Below are 23,984 nucleotides of genomic sequence, written 5' to 3'. Positions count from 1 at the left end.
TGCACGTAAGGACCCAATATTATTTGTTGAACAGTTGTGATTCTTTCATAAACAATGAATTAAACAAGTTTCCTCCTGTAAACGTCATGTAACATATCATTTATACGCCTTTAAGGCAAGTTGGAAAATGTCCGAAGTCCTCTTGATTTTAACAAATTTAAATCACCATAAATCACGCTGTCCAAAAAAAAAAAAAAAAAAGACCAGAGACTCTTGGGTGGATTTACAGATTTACAGTCTGAGGTAAAACAGCAAGGATGTTTAAAAAAAAAAACTGTGCTACTAATAATTCTGGGGTACATTATCACAATTCATTATAATCCACATTTATCCAGATTTCTCCTTACTTTGGAAGCATGTCTTATTTTGGTATATTTGAATTTGATAATAATGTCGATACACAGTTTCATTTGATAAATCTTATGATTATTCTAGCGAAGTTTTACATTCATAAGTCTAAATTTACACATAAGAAACAATCCTTTATTGATTTTTTTTTTGTACCCGTGAGAAATTATTTTTTGTCATTGTCTGGTTGTCTGTGCAAAAGCTGTAAAAACGTATAACTATTGCAAACTTATCATTTATTTATATGATTTTGTATCAAACTATTTTCTTTTCTTTCAGTTATACTATTGATTTTATTTGGTTTAGCTTTTGTATGTTTTAACTTTCCTGGCGTGTTCTATGTTCTAATTGTTTATAGTGTATACAATGATTGTATTATTTCCCCCCAAATATTTTGTATACTGATTGAGTGAATAGAGATTTAAAAAAATAAAAACTAAACTGGGCTACTCGTATGTACAGGAGATAAACATTTTTCTTCTTATTCGTCCGAGTGCACTTTAAAGGTCTATTTATTTTTATTATCCAAATGAATCTAGAATTAAACGTATAATTTTATGAGCTTTTTTTTTTATTATTATTTTTAAGTAAAATTAAATATTAACATTTTCGTGACATGAGATTTGTCCAACTGTAATTGCCGTAGATTTCACGTGGTAGCAGAAGAGCGACTCCATTCCAGGCACGACGCGTTTACGCTCGGCTTCACTATAAAAATAATTCAACACGAATTCGTACGGAACGAACTGACACATCGACACTTTGCCCCGTCACTACGTTATTGAAGTCAAACATAATTGCTACGTTTCGTGTCTGGTTCAATCGTATCTCTCGGCCCTCTTTATTTTGCCTTAGCTTAGCTTATTTTAGCTTAGCTTAGTTTAGCTTAACTTGCTAGGCGCCAAAAAACGAGACGCGTTTGCTATCGCCAAATTGGCTCAGCAGACGTCAATCGTGAGCGTAAAGTGTCGTGAATATCGTGTGAAGATGTTCACAATGGCGAAAGTCAAGTACGAAGAGGAGCTTTGTGGAGCACAGGAGGACAACGAGCGACAACGTCAACTGCTGGACGCCGTTTACAAGCAGCCTCGAGTTGTGTTGAACAGAGCAGGTTTGTCACTTGTTTCATCCACACTTTTCAACCATATGTCCGAATTTATTTTGAAAGGAATCTTCACCGGGGCACTTTGTTACGATACACAGTTTTTTTTTTCTTCAGTCGGTTTGGTACATTTCTCAGTCGATGAGAATTGGATTTAGCAGAGCTACAACTGAGGTAAAGCTAGCCGCCTTTTCTTTTTACGCGGTCAAGTCAGCCGCACTTTATTTTTTCTGTTCGCCCTTTTCTAGGATTTACGGTAGTGTGCTCGAAGAGACCTGCAGCAAAACTGGCGACATCTGCCGATGACTTGATGACAATGCTTGCTCTGAAGCTTCCGGACAATTTCCACCAGCCAATCATAACGTAGCGGGGGCGTGTCCTGCCCCTGACTTCCGCCGCACGTATACTTTGGTTTCCGGAGTCATCACTGCCGCGGCGGGCGGGTACATGGCATTTAATCATTATTTCTTATTCGGTATTGAACTGAATGCAGCCTCCACACAGGACGCCCATCACCATTTTTGAAGGTCTACGACACCATTTGTTAAATGTCAGCATGTGTGTAAACTCGTTTCGGTGCGCGTTGATGCTTCTCGGCCTTAGTTAGCTTAGCTAATGTTCCCCCAGAGCTATTTCGGACCAACCGGGAAATATTTAACCTCACCATTCCCCATTTCATCTCGTCACTGGACAGGTGGTGAACGAGCGCACACCCTCTAGATGAATCGATTCTTAAAAAAATAAAATAAAATTCAATCGTGACAGTATTATCAACTCACCGTTGAAATTTGACTTGACCAAACCAATGTGTGTGTTCTTCTTGTGTCCTGCAGACGTCGCTGAGAAATATCTTAGTCCTGACCAACAGAAGGTGAAATCTCCTCAAGTGAAAGAGGAGGAGGAAGAGCATCCTTATTTTAAAGAAGAAAAAAAGTCCCCTGGTGTCAAAAAGGAGGAGGTTGAGGATGACGTCACCAAGTCACCAATGACCTTCAAGTCATCAATGACCTTCGCCCCTTTAAAGAGTGAAGACGAAGTCAAGGGTGAGAGTGAGGAAGGCAGAGGGGCGGAGCCTCCAAACAGGATCTTAAATCCTCAAAACATGATTCCAGAAAGTGATGCAGACCACTGGGGATCATCAAAAGCAAAAAGTGATGACATAAGGTCCCTTTCTTCTCATGACGATAATGATGATAATCTGGATGGTAATGATGAACACGCTGATGGTGACAGGTCGTGTCACACTGACGACAAATCTTGGGAGTGTTCTCACTGTGGGAAAACATTGAGTTCAAAAGGAAGTTTAAAAATTCACTTGAGAAGACACACTGGGGAAAAACCTTTTTCTTATTTAGATTGTGGCAAAAGCTTCTCTTTGAAGTCAAATTTAACAAAACATTCAAGAACACACACTGGGGAAAAACCTTTTGCTTGTACCCACTGTGGCAAAAGCTTCTCTCTGAAGTCACGTTTAACAACACATACAAGAAGCCACACTGGGGAAAAACCTTTTTCTTGCTCAGATTGTGGCAAAAGCTTCTCTTCGAAGTCAAATTTAACAACACATACAAGAATACACACTGGGGAAAAACCTTTTGCTTGTTTAGATTGTGGCAAAAGCTTCTTTTGGAAGTCAGACTTAACGACACATACAAGAACACACACTGGCGAGAAACCTTTTTCTTGCTCAGATTGTGGCAAAAGCTTCACTCACAGGTCAGCTTTAACAATACACACAAGAAAACACGCTGGTGAGAAACCTTTTTCTTGCGCAGAATGTGGCAAAAGCTTCTCTTTGAAGTCACATTTAACAAGACATACAAAAAGCCACACTGGCGAGAAACCTTTTTCTTGCTCAGATTGTGGCAAAAGCTTCTCTCACAGGTCATATTTAACAGTTCATACAAGAAGGCACACTGGCGAGAAACCTTTTTCTTGCTCAGATTGTGGCAAAAGCTTCTCTCACAGGTCATATTTAACAATACATACAAGAAAACACGCTGGTGAGAAACCTTTTTCTTGCTCAGATTGTGGCAAAAGCTTCTATCGGAAGCCCCATTTAACAAGACATACAAGAAGCCACACTGGCGAGAAACCTTTTTCTTGCTCAGATTGTGGAAAACGTTACTCTGACAGGTCAAATTTCAAGAAACACACAAGATCGCATGGGAAGAAACCGTTCAGTTGCAGTGTTTGTGCTGAAAGATTCTCTTCTAAATATCTTGCTGAGAGACACGAGTGTGCTGGTGAGAATAGCAGCCATTAGGGGTGTTAAAAAAAAATCGATTCGGCGATATATCGCGATACTACATCGCGCGATTCTCCAATCGATTCAATAAAAAAAAATCTTTTTTTTTTTTTTTTTTTTTTTTAAGAGCTCAGAATTGTTCATTCGGTAGTTTTACCGATTCAACGTCTTATCATCATTGCCTTTTTTTTTTTTTTTTTTGGTGTGTGAATCGATTTTTAAACTTCCATTTTTAATGGAAAAATATTCAACAAAACGTCTGACTTCGGGTTAGGATTCACACCTTGAGCATGGAAGAATGTTATATGAACGGAACATTAAGCCTTAATATTTTATTTTAATGCTGTTCAAGCATGAAACAGATTACAACCTCTATAAGACTGAAATTTCAGATAAATAAATACATTTTCATATAAATCTTCCACTCTACAAGCTTACTGATTAGTATTTTCTAAATTTGAATGAAAAAAAATCGCAACAATCGACTTATAAATTCGTATCGGGATTAATCGGTATCGAATCGAATCGTGACCTGTGAATCGTGATACGAATCGAATCGTCAGGTACTAGGCAATTCACACCCCTAGCATCCATCTTTGAAGCTTCAAAAAAATGAAGGGAAGTGAATCTGATATGTTATTTCGTAATAACACAACATTCAAAGCTGCCTGGGGCCTGTCATAATGATTCACGTTCATTACTCAAATAAAAGAAGAGATATTAGGATTTCAGAAGACTTAAGAAGTATCAACTCCAGCGTCTTACTTAAAAGTGTAAATGTAATGCTTTCAAAACTACTCAACCTGTTAATATTAAGTTTTTGACGTTTACTGTTAATGTGTTTAAATGTCAATTAATGTCAGTTTTTTTTATGTAATTTTGGAAGCTATTTTTGTTTGTTTTGCTTCTGAATGTTGTTAATGGTTGTGTTTGCTGAAGTTCGTAGGTGTTGTGTTTTTTGCTTGCGTGAAGCACATTGAGTTAGTTTCCTTGTGTATGAAATCGAAATAAAACCACCTTGTGTTGCCTTGCAATTTTCCGCAAATCAGCGTCGAGAATACCTTCAGACACACAAAGCCATCTGGGATTCAAATTTGCTGTTGAACAGTGTCATCTCTGAAATGATTGACGTGATGGGCGTTTCGTCAACATTGAAGGAAGGTCCGTCAACGGCGGGCGTCCGTTTTGTTGTCGATTGGCGATTGACGGCTAACTTAAAAAAAAGGACGAATGAACCATTGACGGAAGTAAGTTTCCTTCCGTCAATGTAATCATCAATCCGTCACACCGTCAATTAACATATCCCAATGACAGACGTCAAATTCGTCAATAAATGTGTGACTGTGTGTAAGATAGATAATAGATATGTGTCTATGTGTGTCAATACGTCGATAATATAATCGATGCAGTATGTGTCTATGTAGCGTCTTCGTCATTCGCCCCACCATGAGGTGTTCAGGTAGTTTTACGTAAATGTATGAACAAACGGCCGACGAATTTGTGCAGAAATTCAAACAATTGGCGATTGATGAAGGCACAGTAGGTTTTTTAATTGTGACGAGACGGGCCTGAAGTTTCCAGGAAGTTTCGGAATTTGTTGAAAAGAATCACCCAGAAAGAGTGTTCCAGAACTAATTCATTTGTGCATTTTACTTGGATATGTTCCTCGCTGTCCATCAGCCCGTCAATGACGCTGATGCATGACGAATGACGGATTGATGATTACAATGCCGCTGAGATTCAGATATTGACGGATTTACGAAGACGGAAGATGGTCCTGAGACCTAGCAAGAGCTCGTCTTTTATATCGCCCTCAATATTCCAATCACTAACTTTTTACTTTTATTGGAAGGTAAGTGTTGCGTCAAAACTTTGCTGGAGGAAAGTGTGAAAGTCACAGATGACAAAAACTGGCCTAAAGTCATTTGTATTACTTGCAGTACAAATAAATATTGCATATATCAATTAAATATCAGATACTGTTTCAAACATTTATTAATAGCTAGGGCCGGTACATTATAAGCTATTACAACAAATTAAACTCATCCCTGATAATAAACATTCAGTTTACTTCAAAATGCTTGTTCAACTTTGATGGCGAATTTTTAAACTGCACATTCACCACAACAAACTGGGGCTCTTTTCAATAAGTCCAATTTAAACAGGCATTTAAACTTTACGATTATATCGGGAACAAAACACTGAAAAAACGGGAATGAGACTTTCGAACTGCAGCAAAAATGGCGACATCTGCCGATGACGATGACAATGCTTGCTCTGAAGCCTCCGGACAATTTCCAGCAGCCAATCATAGCGCAGCGGGGGCGTGTCCTGCCCCTGACTTCCGCCGCACGTCTACTTTGGTTTCCGGAGTCATCACTGCCGCGGCGGGCGGGTACATGGCGTTTAATCATTATTTCTTATTCGGTATTGAACTGAATTCAGCCTCCACACAGGACGTCCATCGCCATTTTGAAGGTCTACGACACCATTTGTTAAATGTCAGCATGTGTGTAAACTCGTTTCGGTGCGCGTTGATGCTTCTCGGCCTTAGTTAGCTTAGCTTAGCTTAGCTTAGCTTAGCTTAGCTAAGCTTAGCTCGCTAGCCGCTAACAAAGAGAAGCACACAACACGTGGTCAGGAAGAGATCAAGTGTGACTTTGTTGACACTATTGGGCCAAAATGTCTGCGCGAACGACACCAAAGTACGACGAGGAACATTTTGGAGTAAAGGAAGAGAACGAGCAACATCTTCAACCGCTGGACGATGTTTGCCAGCAGCCTCGAATTGTGCTACACACAACAGGTTTGTACACTTCTTATTACTCTCCCTTGCTCAGCGCTACTATATAGAGTTAAAAAAAACAAAACAATAAATGCAGTCATTACTGTACACAGTAATTCAATAAGCCGAATCGGAATTACAACTGCGCATGTGCGGCCACTGGCTCTTATGCTTCCTGTTTCGGGGTCGTTGCTATCCAGATCGCCATATGAATGCATTGGAAATAACCGAAAAGAGTCATTATTTTTGATTGATTTATTATTGTTTAAGATCAATAAAGTCAAGTCTAAGTCTTGTAAATTATATTCATATTTAATACTGTATATAAAGAGCAAGTGGAATAAAATAAATTCAAGACCTGTGGGTGGGATTTTCTTTTCTTTTTTTTTTTCTTTTACTTCTAACATGATGAGCATATACTATAAACAGTGCTGGGGAGAATACTTTCAAATTGTAATCAGCTACATAATGCTGAATCCTGTCTCAAAAATGTATTTTGTAACGTATTCTATTGCATCATTCAATGTAGGGGGTATGGTAAAAATTTCATATCACGGTTCTATTAAAAAAATAAATAAATAAATCACAATCTCGATTTTATCACGATTCTTTTTTTTTTTTTTTTACATATATTTTTAGACTAAACTTCACATTTTTGAACATTTTTCTAATATTTAAAGCATATTTAAAATTTATATAAAACCCTAAAAGAGAAAAATTACAGCCATCTTAAGCCAACTTAGCTTTCTGAGCAGGTTGGAATTGAAATAGTGCAATGCTGTAAACTCTAGTGTTGTTCCGATACCGTTTTTTGGCCCCCGATACCGATACCCAGCTTTGCAAGATCGCCCAATACCAGACCGATACTTGAGTTGTTTTTTTGTTTTTTTCCTCAACATGAAAAAGCTGTCCTGCTATTGGTTCAGAGCATTCAAGGGCCAATAGGATATCTTAGATCGGCATGCAGTGAACATGTCACATACCAGTGAATGTCGTGCACCAGCAAGACACAAGATGCTGCATTGAAAATCCTATATTAGTGTTAGAATTAATGGTATCGGCATGTTACTTGTGAGTAGTCACCGACACCGATACTGTTTCAATGAAGTATCGGTATCGGAACAACACTAGTAAACACAAATGGTAATGAACAGCCTCAGTTACTTCTTTCCACCGCTTGCTTGCTTGTTTTCGTTTCAAGACCAAATATTAAGCAAATGTGTGTTTCTGTAAGAGGTGTTCATTTGTGGAATAATTTTGGTAATGACTTGAAAAGATGCAAGTCAATCGTTGAGTTTAAAAAAAAAAAAAAGTTCAAGAGTATTATTTGGATCAGATGTGAACCGGTACAATTATAGAAATGAAATGAAATGTTCTTTTTGATTCCATTGTTTGGGTGATGAGGGTTGAATGTGCGAGTACGATGATGTATTGTTGGGGTGTGCGCCCAGGGGGTTCATGCACATGCGCTATTGGCAATTGTGTGTTGAAGTGGGGTTGTCCACATGAGTATGATTGCACGTTTTCGTTTATTGCGATGTGTTAATTTACTGTTGAAATACGATGTAAGGGATAAGCAGTAGGACTAGATGTTTTAACTTCTTCTTACTCCCTTTGGACATGTAAACAATTTCTAATGATTGTTATGAGGGTTTTTTTTTCCTCCCGATTTTTATTTGCTGTTTGTTTATGTTTGTATGTTATGTTTACATGCTCAATAAACTTCAAACTTTTTTCATATGGAGTACCCTTGGCAAATGACTGTGTTACCGTGGATAGTGTTAGCTTGGAGCTGCTAGCGGCTGGTCTCTGTCTCTGTTAGTTTTGGCTGTCTGCGTCCAGTTTCGGGGTCCGTAGGGAAGTCGAATCTCTGATTCTGAGTCTGGGGACTCTGAGGTGGGCTCACCTATCTCTGGGGTCAAAGTCACTTAGGTGGTTGGAAAGCTCCTCGGTGGCAGGGCCCCGAGGGTGGATGAGATCCACACGGAGTTCTTAAAGACACTGGATGTTGTGGGGCTGTCATGGTCGACACGCCTCTAAAACATTGCGTGGACATCGGGGACAGTGCCTCTGGATTGGCAGACCGGGGTGATGGTCCCCCTTTTTAAGAAGGAGGACCGGAGGAAGTGTGTTCCAACTATAGAGGGATCACACTCCTCAGCCTCCCTGGTAAGGTCTATTCAGGGGTGCTGGAGAGGAGGGTCCGTCGGGAAGTCGAATCTCGGATTCAGGAGGAGCGGTGCGGTTTTCGTCCTGGCCGTGGAACAGTGGACCAGCTCTACACCCTCAGCAGGATCCTTGAGGGTGCGTGGGAGTTCGCCAAACCAGTCCACATGTGTTTTGTGGATTTGGAGAAGGCGTTCGACCGTGTCCCTCGGGGAGTCCTGTGGGGGGTGCTTTGGGGGTACGGGGTACCGGGCCCCCTGATACGGGCGGTTCGGTCCCTGTTTAGTCCGCATTGCCGGCAGTAAGTCGGATTCGTTTCCAGTGAGGGTTGGACTCCGCCAAGGTGGTCCTTTGTCACCGATTCTGTTCATAATTTTTATAGACAGAATTTCTAGGCGCAGCGGGGATCCGGTTTGGTGGCCTCAGCATTGCATCTCTGCTCTTTGCAGATGATGTGGTGCTGTTGGCTTCATCCAGCCGTGATCTCCAACTCTCACTGGAGCGGTTCGCAGCCGAGTGTGAAGCGGTTGGGATGAAGATCAGCACCTCCAAATCCGAGACCATGGTCCTCAGTCGGAAAAGGGTAGCGTGTCCTCTCCGGGTCGTGGATGAGATCCTGCCCCAAGTGGAGGAGTTCAAGTATCTGGGGTCTTGTTCACGAGTGAGGGTAGGATGGAAAGGGAGATCGACAGGCGGAGCGTCTGCAGTGATGCTGTTGTGGTGAAAGAGGAACTGAGCTGCGAGTGAGCAGTCTGGCCGGGGAGGCAGCCCCGACCCACCTTTTTGTCGGATAAATGTTTGGTGAGCCTCCCTTGTTCTGCTCTGGAGGTACATTGTCTTGAAAAAGGGGTTTTTGAAAATGTAATAACTTTCCTCATTGTGCCGCTCCCTTCTCATGTAAGTCGCTCGCTGCGCTGCCCACCCGAACGTCAGGGAGGAGTATCAATACTCAGAACTACAATATCGATACGGTACTAGAGGTGGGAATCTTGGGGCACCTCACGATTCGATTGCGATTACGATTCGATTATAAAACGATTATTGATTTCCCCCCCAGGCAGCAGAAAAACCCCCAATGTATTTTGGTGCTTTTAATGTTTCGTACATTAGTTACAAAAATAGTACAAAAGTCCTCTCAGGCCTACATAAACTACTATTTCAGTATCAAGTTAACAGTTCAAAACAGTAAATAAAATACTCAAGTCCTCATTCTGTAACAACAGCTTTTAAGTATATTCAGTCTTCAACAGAATAAAACATAGCACTGAGCAAAAATATATTATTTTTATCCACTCAAAAGTGCATTGAGGTATAAATGAAAGACAATGTGAACTACTACTTCAATACAAATGCCTAAAAAAAAAAAAGTGCTTTCCTGCTTTTTAAGTTGTGTAAAGATGAACATGTAAACATTAAAGTTTCTCAGAGGTACAAAAAAAAAAAAAACCTCAAGTGCTTTTCTGCTTTTTAACTTGTGTAAACATGAACGTGTAAACATTAATGGGATCGTTCGGCTTTTTTAACATGAATCTCAATTTGATCCTCACCTCCCGTGTGTGCGATCAGCACTGACTTCTTTCTGACAGTGTTCGGTGACACCAGTTCTGGTTCGACGTTGGACGAGAAGAAAATAAAAAAAGAAAATAGTCCAGCAAGATGGCTGGGGTCTCGGAAATAAAGCGTTTTTCTTCTAAAAACTATTTGTTTTCAAAAGCGTGATACATTTCCACCACAATACTCTTTTCTGAATAAAGTCAGACGCCATTACCGCCAGCCACTACTTTTCTGTTCGTTCGTTCGTATCACTGCGCGGCGCCCTGTAGAACGCTAACCGACGCACTGCAGCCAGCTAGCTGATACTTCCGCCTCAAGTTGTTTGCCTTTTCGGAGCAGGTCTGATCTGACGAAGAGGTGGGTTGGTCAGCTCAGCCATGCTTGTTGTTGTTTTGAATCTCGAGGCGTGAGTTGTGGATGTGTACTCTCGGTCCGTCCCAAAAAGCGTCCCGAAGACCGCGCGCGCTACTGCGTTTCAGTTCCGCATACTTTTCGCTCGTTTCGCTTCCCTTGGCATATTTATATAATCGGAATTTGGACGTTTGTGAATCGTTCTCGATTGTTGCACGGCCGAATCGTGAATAATCTAAGAATCGGAAATTTTGCACACCTCTATACGGTACCATTTTTATTAATATCGATACATGTCTATGTATCGATATTTTGAACAGACCCCTACAGATGATGGCTGGATGTATCGTGTTTTTACGAACACGCATATAAAGGTACTTGTTCTAGTGTGGGTGCTGTAATTGGCGATCCAAGATCGCCGATCTTCTGCGCATGCGCGTCACCGATTGTGCAGGGGTTACCAATAGCGTCTTGACACAAATATCCAGGAATAAATACAGATGTTTTCTTTAGGGAGTCCTCTTTGTAAATCTCACTGGAACGGCACAAAGTTCCAGCGTCGTCACCTTGTCCAATGCAGATTGGTGACGCATCACTGACGATGACCTTCATCCAGTCATCCGCAGTCCATGATTGCCTCTCCTCAGTCCATTGCAGTCTTGTTCTTTTTTGTTTAAGCGTCAGTGACGTTTTCCTTTTAGCTTTCCTGTATGTAAATCCCATTTCCTTGAAGCGATTTTGCAGAGTTCTGTCACATACATTGACTCCAGCTTCCTCCCGTTTCTTCTTCATTTGTCTCGTTGTGCATTTTCTGTTTTCAAGACATATGGCCTTTAGTTGTTTGCCTTGACGCTTAGATGTCTTCCTTGGTCTACCAGTACGCTTGACTTGAACAACCTTCCCATGCTGTTGGTACTTGGTCCAGACCTTCGGTACAGCTGACTGTGAACAGCCACATCGTTCAACAAGTTTTATAATCCTGTCTTTGGTCTCAAGAGACATCTCCTTTGTTGGAGCCTTGATTCTTGCCAATCCACTTGGTCCAGCAGCCCTCTAAGTTGTTATAACTGCACTTTTTTTAACTGCCGAATAACTAGCAGATGTCATTTGAGGCAGGTTCCCAATTAAGGAAAGGAAATTGACTGGGTGTCCTTATTTTCTGCTCAAAATGGAGTGATTGCATTTTTTTTGTCTCAGAATGGAGTGATTCCATATTTACTTCCCTGCACTTGCTCTTATAAAAGTAACATTGACTGACCAGCACGAAGTTTTTTCTTCATTTCTTTTAGTGTTTCTGAAAACCAAGATGTTGCACTTTGGAATAACCTTACGACTGTTTCATGCTTTTTATCTGAGTTTGATCTACACAATAAAACGTCTGAGTGAGTGCTTGTCCAAGACTGGTGATTCCATACTTTTTGCTAGGGGTTGGAGCTACGACTTCCTGTTGTTAATGCACGTAGGGCCGCCCACCATCTTACGTGTGTCTTGCCGGCGGCAACAAATTCATTCAAGCTTTTATTTAGCGATTTTGACGCAGTTTGTTTTGTTCCAAACACAAGACATGTAGCGATGTTCATTTTCTCCCTTTTCAGTCTAAAGAGACCACAAACAAACCCTAGGAAGGATCTTACTTAGTCTTGGTGAATTGGAGTAAACAATAAGTGTCCGTGCGAAACCTAAATATTTGTCCTGGACGTCCAGGTGCCGCAAATATGTTTTTTAAAATAGATTTGACGCATGCATTTTTGCGTCAACTGCTGTTTCTGGTCGACCAAACCGACTTGGTCGACTTTTATTCCCAGCCCTAGACCAAGCCAAATGCGTGTTTTGTCTTTGTAGACGTCGGTGAGAAATATCTTCGTCCGACGCACGCACGCAAACGCACGCAAACGCACACACGCAAACGCACGCACGCACGCAAACGCACGCACGTAAACGCACGCACACATACACACACAAAAAAAAAAAAAAAAAAAAGAGCAATGATGACAAGACGTTGAATCGGTAAGACTACCGAATGAACAATTCTGAGCTCTTCAAGAAAAAAAAAAAAAAAAAAAAAAAAAAAAAAAAAAAAAAAAAGAGAAATATCTTCGTCCTGACGAACAGGAGGTGAAGCCTCCTCATGTTAAAAAGGAGGAAGAACATCCTCACATCGAAGAGGAGGAAAAGCCCGTTCATGTCAAAGAGGAGGAGGTTGAGGATGATGTCACCAAGTCGCCACCGACCTTCGCCCCTTTAAAGGGTGAAGATGAAGACAAGGGTGAGAGTGAGGACGATGGCGGGGCGGAGCTTCCAAGCAGCAGCTCAACTCAACACATGACGACAGAAGGTGATGCAGAACACTGGTGACCACCACAAGCACAAATTCATGATGATATAAGAACTAGAGATGGACCTATATTTTTTTTTTTCAGGGCCGATACCGATGGCGATTATTAGTAGTCAAGGAGGTCGATAACCGATATTTGAGGCCGATTTTAAGTAAGGGGGGGGGGGGGGGGGGGGATTTGTGTCAAATTTTTCTAAAATACAAAAGCCAATCTTGACTTTGTTGGATTGTCTAAAAAAGTGAAAGTAAGCAAGTAACTACCATATCGCTCTAGTTTTCAAGAGTAAATATTTTTCCCCAAAATTAAAAACAAAGCAAAACACCTGAAATCTTAAACTTCACATTTCTGTCACAAAAACAAATGGTTCAGAAGATTCCCATCTCTTATAAAGTGAACTGAAAATTTTGATCAATAGCTCCCAGACCCTAAACTGGTTTTCGGCCGTCAGATTTTGAAAAAGGCCAATGCCGATATTCGTCAAAATGCCCAATATCGGCGCCGATAATCGGCCTATATCGGGCTATGTTATATATATGTGTGTTAATATGTTATATAACTGTTAGGAACGTTCTCAATGTGGTAAAAAAAAATTTTTAGCTCAAAATGGAGTTTGAAAGCGCACACCACACGGGAAAAAGGTTTCGTTCATAAGTCAACTTCTGCAACAGACAAAAGAACACAAACTGGTGAAAAACCTTCCGTCCATCGATCAAAGTGCTCCATGTACGGTGTTGTCGCCAACCCTTTTTTTTTTTTTTAAAACTCACACTTGAAATTTGACTTGACCAACCCAAATATTTGTTGGGAGTTAATAATTGCACCTCGACCATCACACATAATCCGCTGTCACTTGTTCCTCTCTGCAACAAGTGAGCAGGAAGTGACAAGTGTTGTCCTGAAATGAAAATCGCAAAAGTCATACCTCCCTTCAAAAATGGAAGCGACCACAGTTTTACAAATTATCGACCAATTTCTTTATTGCCGCAATTTTCAAAAAAAATTGAAAAACTTTTTTTTTTTAATTCTCGTTTGGATCTTTCCAAACGAAAGAAAAAATATCAACTAATACATAAAGGTCAATATTGTTTCATAGCAAATAGAACTATGGCAATGGCAATAATTGATGCAACTGAAGAAATCACAAATGCACTCGACACAGAAAATTGCAGTTGGGGTCTTCATTGATCTAAAAAAAACTTTTGATACAATTAACCTTTCTATTCTAGTAAATAAATTGGAATAATATGGGATTAGAGGAGTTGCTGGTGACTGGATTAAAAGTTATTTAAAAGGAAGGTTACAATATGTTCAAATGGGGCAGCACATATCTGGACAACTTGGCATTGCTTGTGGTGTTCCCCAGGGGTCCGTATTAGGGCCAATATTATTTAATATGTAAATTAACTCTTTTACTGCCATATGTTATCAAAAAACAACCCCCAATGCCAGCGGATTTTAAGCATTTTAACTTAATTTTTGATGTAAACTGAAAATTATATTGTTTTGCTACATATATAACATGGGTACCACATGAAAGATCACATTCCATTCTTTCATTAGAAAAAAAAGTGTGTTTCTACCTTATTCCGTTCTTTAGTAATCACCATTTAAAAACAGGTAATTTGAGTGACATTGAGCGAAAATTGGAAAAAAGATACATTTTCTCCACAACAGTGACTTTCATACTAATATTTTTTGTTTAGTGACGCTCCGTCAAATTAGGTTTAATGTGACAAAGGCTGTGATCATTCACGACGGCCTTGAAAACGTTCGATTTCATCAGATTGCGTCATGGTTCATTGTAATTCGCAGCTCTAGTTAGGGCCCGAGCAGCTTCCGCTGTGAGGTTAAATAAACTTGAGTTGAGTTGAGTTGAGTAATTCCATACACCGGCAGCCCATTGACAAGAGATACAATGCTGCCATCTGCTGGCCATAGTTAGTGGATGCTTTTGATTTCATAACTCATTGACCTGGCTGCGCTGCACTTGGATGTTGCACTGACCACTGATATATTAAAAACTAAAAATGTAGTTAACTTGAACTTAACGTTCATGGCGGCATACGTCGTGATTTTACTAAACGTTATTAAACGTTTTTGGCGGTCAAAGAGTTAATAACATTTTCAATGTGTCTCAGACATTCAAACTTGTACTTTTCGCGGATGACACTAATATATTTTATAGGGGTAATCATTATCATGAGCTTGTGAGTGCTGTGAATAATGAACTTGATAAAATAAAAATGCGGATTGATATGAATAAATTATCGTTAAATGTAGAAAAAACAAACAATCTTTAGTAAATCTAGAATACATTTTGAATCGCAGATAACTATAGATGGCATCCTAATTGATAATGTAAGTGAGATTAAATTTGTAGGTGTTATAATTAATAAATTTATCTTGGAAAGCCCATATCAGACACACAAAAAATAAAATCTCTAAATGCCTCTCAATTTTGAATAAAGTAAAGTCATGTCTTGATCAGGATTCTCTCCGTACATTATATTGTACGCTGGTCCTCCGTTACTTCACATATTGTGTTGAAGTGTGGGGTAACACCGACCAGTGTACAATAGAGCCATTCATCATATTACAAAAACGTGCTTTGCGGATTATACATAAAGTTGGATTTCTTGAACATACACACAATCTTTTTGCGCAGTCAAAATTACTCAAATTTAAAGATCTAGTTAAATTTAATACTTTGATAATCTGATATAAAGCATTTAATAAACTATTGCCAATTAATCTACAACAGTTATTTCAACTTAAAGAGTTAGTTCATATTTTGAGAGGATATGGAGACTTTATAATGCCCAAATTTAGAATAAATTGCAAACGTTTTTGTGTGTCAATATGTGGCGTGAAATATTGGAATAGTCTGGGTACTCGACATAAGCGATCCCAAAATATTTTCAGATTTAAAATGTTATATAAAAACATGGTTTGGTCACAATATGTCGGAGGACCTTGAATTTATAAATACTTGGTGTAAATGTGTCCTTGCTGCTACTACTGCTGTTATTGTCTATTACTAAAGTTGATATGTATGTTTATGTCTTATTCTTGGAATATAGAATGTATTACCATCGTTGGCATGAACCATAAAAACGTGATATCTGTTACTTACGAAAACATCACCATTATTAGCACTTAATAATTCAGTTAATGGTATGCCATTATATTGTCTATATATATGATAAAAACATTTTTAAGATAGAAAGATTGTAATTTGCAGGAAGTACTGTATATTTGTAATTTTATAGATTAGAGACGGGGGTGGGATTAAATAAGTTTTCTTCTTCCCACTCCCTTTCAGGTAGAATCAAATTTTCCTCTTTTTTTCTCTTATTTTTTCTCTGTTCATATTATGAAACTACAGTATGACTTGTTGCTGTGTTCAACTGTACACTATTGCGTGAAATAAATGAAAATGAAATGAAATGTGTTTCTCTTCTTGTGTCCTGCAGATGTCGGTGAAAAATATCTTCGTCTTGATGAACAGGAGGTGAAGTCTCATGTGGAAGAGGAGGAAGAGCATCCATATTTTAAAGAAGAAAAAAAGACCCTTTGCGTCAAAAAGGAGGAGGTTGAGGATGACGTCACCAAGTCACCAATGACCTTTGCCCCTTTAAAGAGTGAAGATGAAGACAAGGGTGAGAGTGAGGAGGGCAAAGGGGCGGAGCTTCCAAACAGCATTGCAACTCCTCAAAACATGATTCCAGAAAGTGATGCAGACCACTGGGGATCATCACGAGCAAAAAGTGATGATATAAGGTCCCTTTCTTCTCATGATGATGACAATGATGATAATCTGGATGGTAATGATGAACACGCTGATGGTGACAGGTCATGTCACACTGACAGCAAATCTTGGGAATGTTCTCACTGTGGGAAAACATTGAGTACAAAAGAAAGTTTGACAATTCACTTGAGAAGACACACTGGGGAAAAACCTTTTTCTTGTTTAGATTGTGGCAAAAGCTTCTCTTGCAAGTCATATTTAACAAAACATACAAGAACACACACTGGGGAAAAACCTTTTTCTTGTTTAGATTGTGGCAAAAGCTTCTCTCAGAAGTCAGCTTTAACAAGACATACAAGAATTCACACAGGCAAGAAACCTTTTCCTTGCTCAGATTGTGGCAAAAGCTTCTTTGACAAGTCGAATTTCAAAGCACATACAAGAAGACACACTGGCGAGAAACCCTTTTCTTGCTCAGATTGTGGAAAACGTTACTTTGCCAAGTCGGATTTAGAAAAACACACAAAGTCACACACTGGGGAAAGACCTTTTGCTTGTGCACACTGTGGCAAAGGCTTCTCTTACAAGTCATCTTTAACAGCACATATAAGAAGCCACAGTGGCGAGAAAACTTTTTCTTGCTCAGATTGTGGCCAAAGCTTCTCTCGCAGGTCAGCTTTAACAACACATAAAAGAATCCATACTGGCGAGAAACCCTTTTCTTGCTCAGATTGTGGCAAAAGCTTCTCTTTTAAGTCTCATTTAACAAGACATACAAGAAGACACACTGGCGAGAAACCTTTTTCTTGCTCAGATTGTGGCCAAAGCTTCTCTTCGAAGTCAAATTTAACAACACATACAAGAACACACACTGGGGAAAAACCTTTTTCTTGCTCAGATTGTGGCAAAAGCTTCTCCCGGAAGCCAGAATTAACGATACATACAAGAAGACACATTGGTGAGAAACTTTTTTCTTGCTCCGATTGTGGCAAAAGCTTCTTTGACAAGTCGAATTTAAAAGCACATAAAAGAACACACACTGGCGAAAAACCTTTTTCTTGCTCAGATTGTGGAAAACGCTTCTCTGACCAATCATGTTTCAACAAACACACAAGATCACATGGTGCGAAGGAACCATTCAGTTGCGGTGTTTGTGCAAAAAGATTCTCTTCTATATATCTTGCTGAGAGACACGAGTGTGCTGGTGAGAATAGCAGCCATCTTTGAAGCTTAAAAAAATGAAGGGAAGTGAGTCTGGTATGTTATTTTGTAATAAAACATTGAAAGCTACCTAGGTCTGTCATGATTCACGTTCATTACTCAAGTAAAAGTATAGATTAGATATTAGGATTTCAGAAGACTTAAAAAGTATCAACTCCAGCATCTTAGTTTTAGTGTAAAAGTAATGCTTTCAAAACTGCTCAACCTGTAAATATTCAAGTTTTTAACGTTTTCTGTGAATGTGGTTAGACGTTGTCAATGTGTGTTCTTTTTGTAATTTTGGGAGCTATTTTTGTTTGCTTTGCGTCTGAATGTTGTTTATGGTTGTGTTAGTTGATGTTCGTAGGTGTTGTGTTTTTACTTGTGTGAAGCACATTGAGTTGCCTTGTGTATGAAATAGCAATAAAGCCACCTTGCTTTGCCTTGCCATTTTCCCCAAATAAGCGTTGAGAATACCTTCAGGGACACACAAAGCTGTCTGGGTTTAAAATTTGCTGTTGAACAGTGTCATCACTGAAATGATTGACGCAAATGTCCTATTCTTTGTATACAATATTAAAAGAGTGACTGTCGACAAGCTGGCCAGGCTAACTCAAGCCGAGCTCAAACCACCACAGCGCCGTGCTAGCTAACGTGCCATATGCTAGTCTTTGGATGTACAATATGTACAATATTCAGATATAAGAACAAAATTGTATCCATATCCGATTTTTCAGTTTGCATGTAATAATGTACAAGTGCCTCTTGGCAGCTTGTAAGGACGTCAAATCGAATGTTCCGGTGCTCTGGAATGCCCTCCCCTTGGAGGTCAGGGCTGCTACCTCTGTCGAAGCGTTTAAATTACTCTTGCATTTGGCTGAATGTTGTGGGCCTGGTGACTGCCGCTCGCTCTAGACTGTAAATTGAAGACTATTATTGTACAGGAAATATAAGGAACAATTGGTTTTATATCTAGATTATCCGCTCAATTCAACACATGTTCAACATTCATGTTCAAAACTAAAAAAAAGAAATTAAAAAAATAAAAAGTCGATGCGTCGTTAAAAATATGAGAAGTTGAGTCGATTTAAAAAAAAAAAAAAAAAAAGTTGTTCGTGACAGTCCTATTTTTAGCCTTCCTCAGCCCGTGACAGAACGGCTTGCTTGCTAATGCTCCCTAGCATAAGCATGCCGCCACCAGCAGATATAAACAATGCGCCTATTGGCTTGGAGCGATGTTGTGTATGAACTATAACCGATCATCTGCGTCACTGGAGGATCGCGATAGTGACAGTACTATCAACTCCCACTTGAAATTTGACTTGACCGAACCAAATGTGTGTTTTGTCTTCTTGTGTCCTGCAGACGTCGCTGAGAAATATCTTCGTCCTGACCAACAGGACATGAAGCCTCCGAATGTTAAAGAGGAGGAAGAACATCCTTACGTCGAAGAGGAAGAAAAGCCCGTTCGTGTCAAAGAGGAGGAGATTGAGGATGATGTCACCAAGTCACAGATGACCTTCAAGTCATCAATGACCTTCGCCCCTTTAAAGAGTGAAGACGAAGTCAAGGGTGAGAGTGAGGAGGGCAGAGGGGCGGAGCCTCCAAACAGCATCTCTACTCCTCAAAATATGATGACAGAAAGTGATTCAGACCATTGGGGATCATCACGAGCAAAAAGTGATGACATAAGGTCTCTTTATTCTTATGCTGACTTTGATGATGATGATGATAATCTGGATGGTAATTATGAACGCGCTGCTGATGATAGGTCGTGTCACACTGACGACAAATCCTGCGAATGTTCTCACTGTGGGAAAATATTGAGTTCAAAAGGAAGTTTGAACAATCACTTGAGAAGACACACTGGGGAAAAACGTTTTGCACAAACCCAGTGTGGAAAAAGCTTCTTTCAGAAGTCAGATTTAACAACACATAAAAGAATCCATAGTGGTAAGAAACCTTTTTCTTGCTCCCATTGTGGTAAAAGCTTCTCTTCAAAGTCACATTTAACCAGACATCAAAGAACCCACACTGGCGAGAAACCTTTTTCTTGCTCATATAGTGGCAAAAGCTACTGTCAGCAGTCAGATTTGAAAATACACACAAGACGACACACTGGGGAAAAACCTTTTGCTTGTACACACTGTGTCAAAAGGTTGTCTCTGAAGTCCAATTTAAAAATACACACAAAAACACACACTGGGGAAAAACCTTTTTCTTGTTTAGATTGTGGCAAAAGCTTCTCTTTGAAGTCAAATTTAACAACACATACAAAAATCCATAGTGGCGAGAAACCTTTTTCTTGCTCCCATTGTGGTAAAAGCTTCTTTCAGAAGTCAGATTTAACAAGACATAAAAGAATCCATAGTGGCGAGAAACCTTTTTCTTGCTCCCATTGTGGTAAAAGCTTCTTTCAGAAGTCAGATTTAAAAATACACACAAGAAGACACACTGGGGAAAAACCTTTTGCTTGTACACACTGTGGCAAAAGCTTTTCTCAGCAGTCAATTTTAACAAAACATACAAGAACGCACACTGGGGAAAAACCTTTTGCTTGTACACACTGTGGCAAAAGCTTCTCTTTGAAGTCAAATTTAAAAAAACACACAAAAACACACACTGGGGAAAAACCTTTTTCTTGTTTAGATTGTGGCAAAAGCTTCTTTCAGAAGTCAAACTTAACGATACATACAAGAAGACACACTGGCGAGAAACCTTTTTCTTGCTCGGATTGTGGCAAAAGCTTCTCTCAAAGGTCAGCTTTAACAATACATACAAGAAGACACACTGGCGAGAAACCTTTTTCTTGCTCAGATTGTGGCCAAAGCTTCTTTCGCAGGTCAGCTTTAACAATACATAAAAGAATCCATACTGGCGAGAAACCCTTTTCTTGCTCAGATTGTGGCAAAAGCTTCTCTCAGAAGTCAGATCTAAAAGAACATACAAGAACACACACTGGCGAGAAACCTTTTTCTTGCTCATATTGTGGCAAAAGCTTCTGTCAGAAGTCACATTTAACAATACATACAAGAAGCCACACTGGCGAGAAACCTTTTTCTTGCTCAGATTGTGGAAAACGTTACTCTGACCAATCATATTTCAACAAACACACAAGATCACATGGTGCGAAGGAACCATTCAGTTGCAGTGTTTGTGCTAAAAGATTATCTTCTAAATATCTTGCTGAGAGACACGAGTGTGAGAATGGCAGTCATCTTTGAAGCTTAAAAACTCAAATTTTGAAAATACTAACCAAACTTGTACATCTACACTGCAAGATTTGTATCAAAATGTATTATTGATTTATCTGAGACTTCAGTCATAACTGTGAGCCACTGTATTTAACAAACAGGTTGTAATCTGTTTCATATTTGAACAGCTTTAATGTTCCATTAATTAACATAACATATTTCCATGATTAACTCATTCACTCCCAGCCATTTTCACAGAAGTAGTCCCGTTCGCTCCTGGCTGTTTTACTGGATTTTGACTGATTTTGCAAGGCCCACAGAATATTGTGTTTTATGGCTATAAAGCATGATGGAACCTATCAAAAAAAAGATGAAAGTCTCTTCTTTCATCAGGAAAAAAGTATGTTTCTATCTGTTTCCGTTTTGCAGCAATTTGCATTAGAAGAGAGCTAAGTTTAATCAGTTTTCACAAATCTATAAGTAATTGAGCATTTTTTTTTTCTACATGGCCCTGGTTGATCTCCTTTGCTCTGCTGCCACCTGCTGGCCGTTTGTGTAATAACTACCATTTCTGCAACCGTTCTTTGCAGTTGAGAGGCTGCATCAAAGCCTTCTGTATGCTCTAGCAGAAAAAAAACCCCCAAAATAAACGTATAAATACGTCTTTGGGACACTTAGAACATTGAAAAAAAACGTATTTACACGTTATTGTGAGCAAATGAGTTAAGGTTTTGAATCCTCACCCTAAGTAAGACATTTTGTTGAATATTCTTCCATCAAAAATGGACGTTTAAAAATTGATTCGGCCGCCTATTGAATTGATTCGAGAATTGCGCGATGTTACATCGCGATATATTGCCGAATCGATTTTTTCTTTTTTTAACACCCCTAATTCAAAGCTACCTGGGTCTGTCAAAATGATTCACGTTCATTACTCAAGTAAAAGTATAGAAATTAGGATTTCAGAAGGCTTAAGTATCAACTCCAGCGTCTTACTTAAAATTGTAAACGTAATGCTTTCAAAACTACTCAACGTGTAAATATTAAATGTTTTTAACGTTTGCGTTTAAAAATCAATGTATGTCCTTTTTGTCATTTTGGAAGCTATTTTTGTTTGCTTTGCTTCTGAATGTTGTTAATGGCTGTTTGTTGATGTTCGTAGATGTGTTTTTTGCTCGTGTGAAGCACATTGAGTTAGCTGCCTTGTGTATGAATTAGCAATAAAGCCCGCTTCCATTTTCCCAAATAAACGCCGTCGAGAATACCTTCAGCGACACGCAAAGCCATCTGGGATTAAGATTTGCTGTTGAAATGATTGACGCAAATGTCCTACTCTTTGCAATATTTGAAAGTGTGTCGACTGGCTGGCTCGGCTAACTCAACTCGAGATCAAACCAACAACAGCTCCGCGCTAGCTAACGTGCCATATGCTCGTCTTTGGACATGCATTCAGCATATTTTATGTTTCTATATAACAGTTTTTACATTATTACCATAATGTACAATATTCAGGATGGCTGACTGGTTAGCACGTCCGCCTCCCAGTACTGAGGACCCGGGTTCGAGTCCAGGCTACGGCAGGCTACAGTTTGCATGTTCTCCCCGTGCCTGTGTGGGTCTCCTCCCACATTCCAAAGACATGCTTGGCAGGTTAATTGGGCGCTCCGAATTGTCCCTAAGGCGTGCTTGTGTGTGCGTGGATGGTTGTTCGTCTCTGTGTGCCCTGCGATTGGCTGTCAACCCGTTCGGGGTGGGATAGGCTCCAGCAACCCACGCGACCATTGTGAAGAACAAGCGGTTCAGAAAATGGATGTACAATATTCAGATGACATAAGAACAAAGTTGTATCCATACCCGGTTTTGCTTCTTTCAGTTTTCATGTCATAACGTGCAAGTGCCTCTTGGCAGCTCCTAAAGACGTTCATCTCATGTTAGACCAATTCCGTCCAATTTCTGTTCCTATGGCACTTTTGCCTCTGCAGGCAGATGACCTCGCCCTTATGACATAAGGGGTACAAGTGTCTCCAAAAAAAAAATCCAAATATGAAGTTATGAACAAATGTTAATTTGTGGAATCATTTTGGTAATGACTTGAAAAAATGCAAGTCATTGTTGAGTTTAAAAAAAATGTTTACAAGTAAAGTTCAAGAGTATGATTTAAATCGGACATGAGCGAGTACAATTGCAGAAATGTGATTTCCTTTTTCGATGTACCATTATGAGTGTAATGAAAATTGTATATGCGAGTACGATGATGTATTATTATTGAAGAAATTCATACACTACTGACAAATGTACGATATGTTAAAGTGAAATTGTCTACATGAGTAGGATTACACATTTTCTTTTATTGTAATGTAGTAATTTACTGGATTAATAATGAAATAAAATACAGCTATTAAGGGTTAGGATTAGATAAGTTTTTAACTTCTTCCTGCTCCCTTTGGACATGTAAACCATCAATGAGTGTTATGAGATTTTCTTCTTCTTTCTTTCAATTTTTTATTTGCTATTTGTTTATGTTTCTTATAGGTCTATATGTTATGTTTATATGTTCAATAAACTTCAAACCTTTATTGGAAGGTAAGTGTTGCGTCAAAACTGTTGCTGGAGCAAAGTGTGAAAGCCACAGATGACAAAAACTGGCCTAAAGTCATTTGTATTACTTGCAGTACAAATAAATATTGCATATATCAGTAATGTATCAGATACTGTTTCAAACATTTATTAATAGCTAGGGCGGGTACATAAACTATTACAACAAATTAAACTCATCCCTGATAATAAACATTTAGTTTACTTCAAAATGCTTCTTCAACTTTGATGGCGAATTTTTAAACTGCACATTCACCACAACAAACTGGGGCTCTTTTCAATAAGTCCAATTTAAACAGGCATTTAAACTTTACAATTATATCGGGAACAAAACACTGAAAAACGGGAATGAGACTT

General features: G+C 39.3%; 2 protein-coding genes across 2 annotated transcripts in view; both read left to right on the top strand.

The window, feature by feature from the left end:
* LOC144010356 (uncharacterized) overlaps positions 1–23,277 on the top strand; it is a 144,955-nt gene extending 121,678 nt beyond the window's left edge. The window contains exon 2 of the mRNA XM_077510694.1: positions 19,204–23,277. Coding sequence (XP_077366820.1) covers positions 19,204–21,062 — 1,859 coding nt within the window. The 3' untranslated portion in view covers positions 21,063–23,277. The remainder of the gene's footprint in view (positions 1–19,203) is intronic.
* Positions 996–18,451, top strand: LOC144002495 (uncharacterized). Its single transcript, XM_077497796.1, has 5 exons — positions 996–1,459; positions 2,284–3,713; positions 12,397–12,402; positions 12,667–12,889; positions 16,364–18,451. Exons 1-5 carry the CDS (start codon positions 1,336–1,338, stop codon positions 17,863–17,865), a joined length of 3,285 nt encoding a protein of 1,094 aa, XP_077353922.1. The 5' UTR covers positions 996–1,335; the 3' UTR covers positions 17,866–18,451.
* Positions 23,278–23,984: the final 707 nt, after the last annotated feature.

Source organism: Festucalex cinctus, chromosome 1, assembly GCF_051991245.1.
Source record: "Festucalex cinctus isolate MCC-2025b chromosome 1, RoL_Fcin_1.0, whole genome shotgun sequence".
Classification (NCBI taxonomy): Eukaryota; Metazoa; Chordata; class Actinopteri; order Syngnathiformes; family Syngnathidae; genus Festucalex; species Festucalex cinctus.
The sequence above is the reverse complement of the archived record's forward strand: the minus strand, read 5'-3'. Positions and strand labels throughout refer to the sequence as shown.

Excerpts from the sequence above, each read along its gene's own strand:
- LOC144002495 (XM_077497796.1), top strand. The coding sequence starts at position 1,336 with ATGTTCACAATGGCGAAAGTCAAGTACGAAGAGGAGCTTTGTGGAGCA. Across the intron at positions 1,460-2,283 it reads AGTTGTGTTGAACAGAGCAG|ACGTCGCTGAGAAATATCTT; the intron begins GTTTGTCACTTG and ends TGTGTCCTGCAG. Across the intron at positions 12,890-16,363 it reads TCAACACATGACGACAGAAG|ATGTCGGTGAAAAATATCTT; the intron begins GTGATGCAGAAC and ends TGTGTCCTGCAG.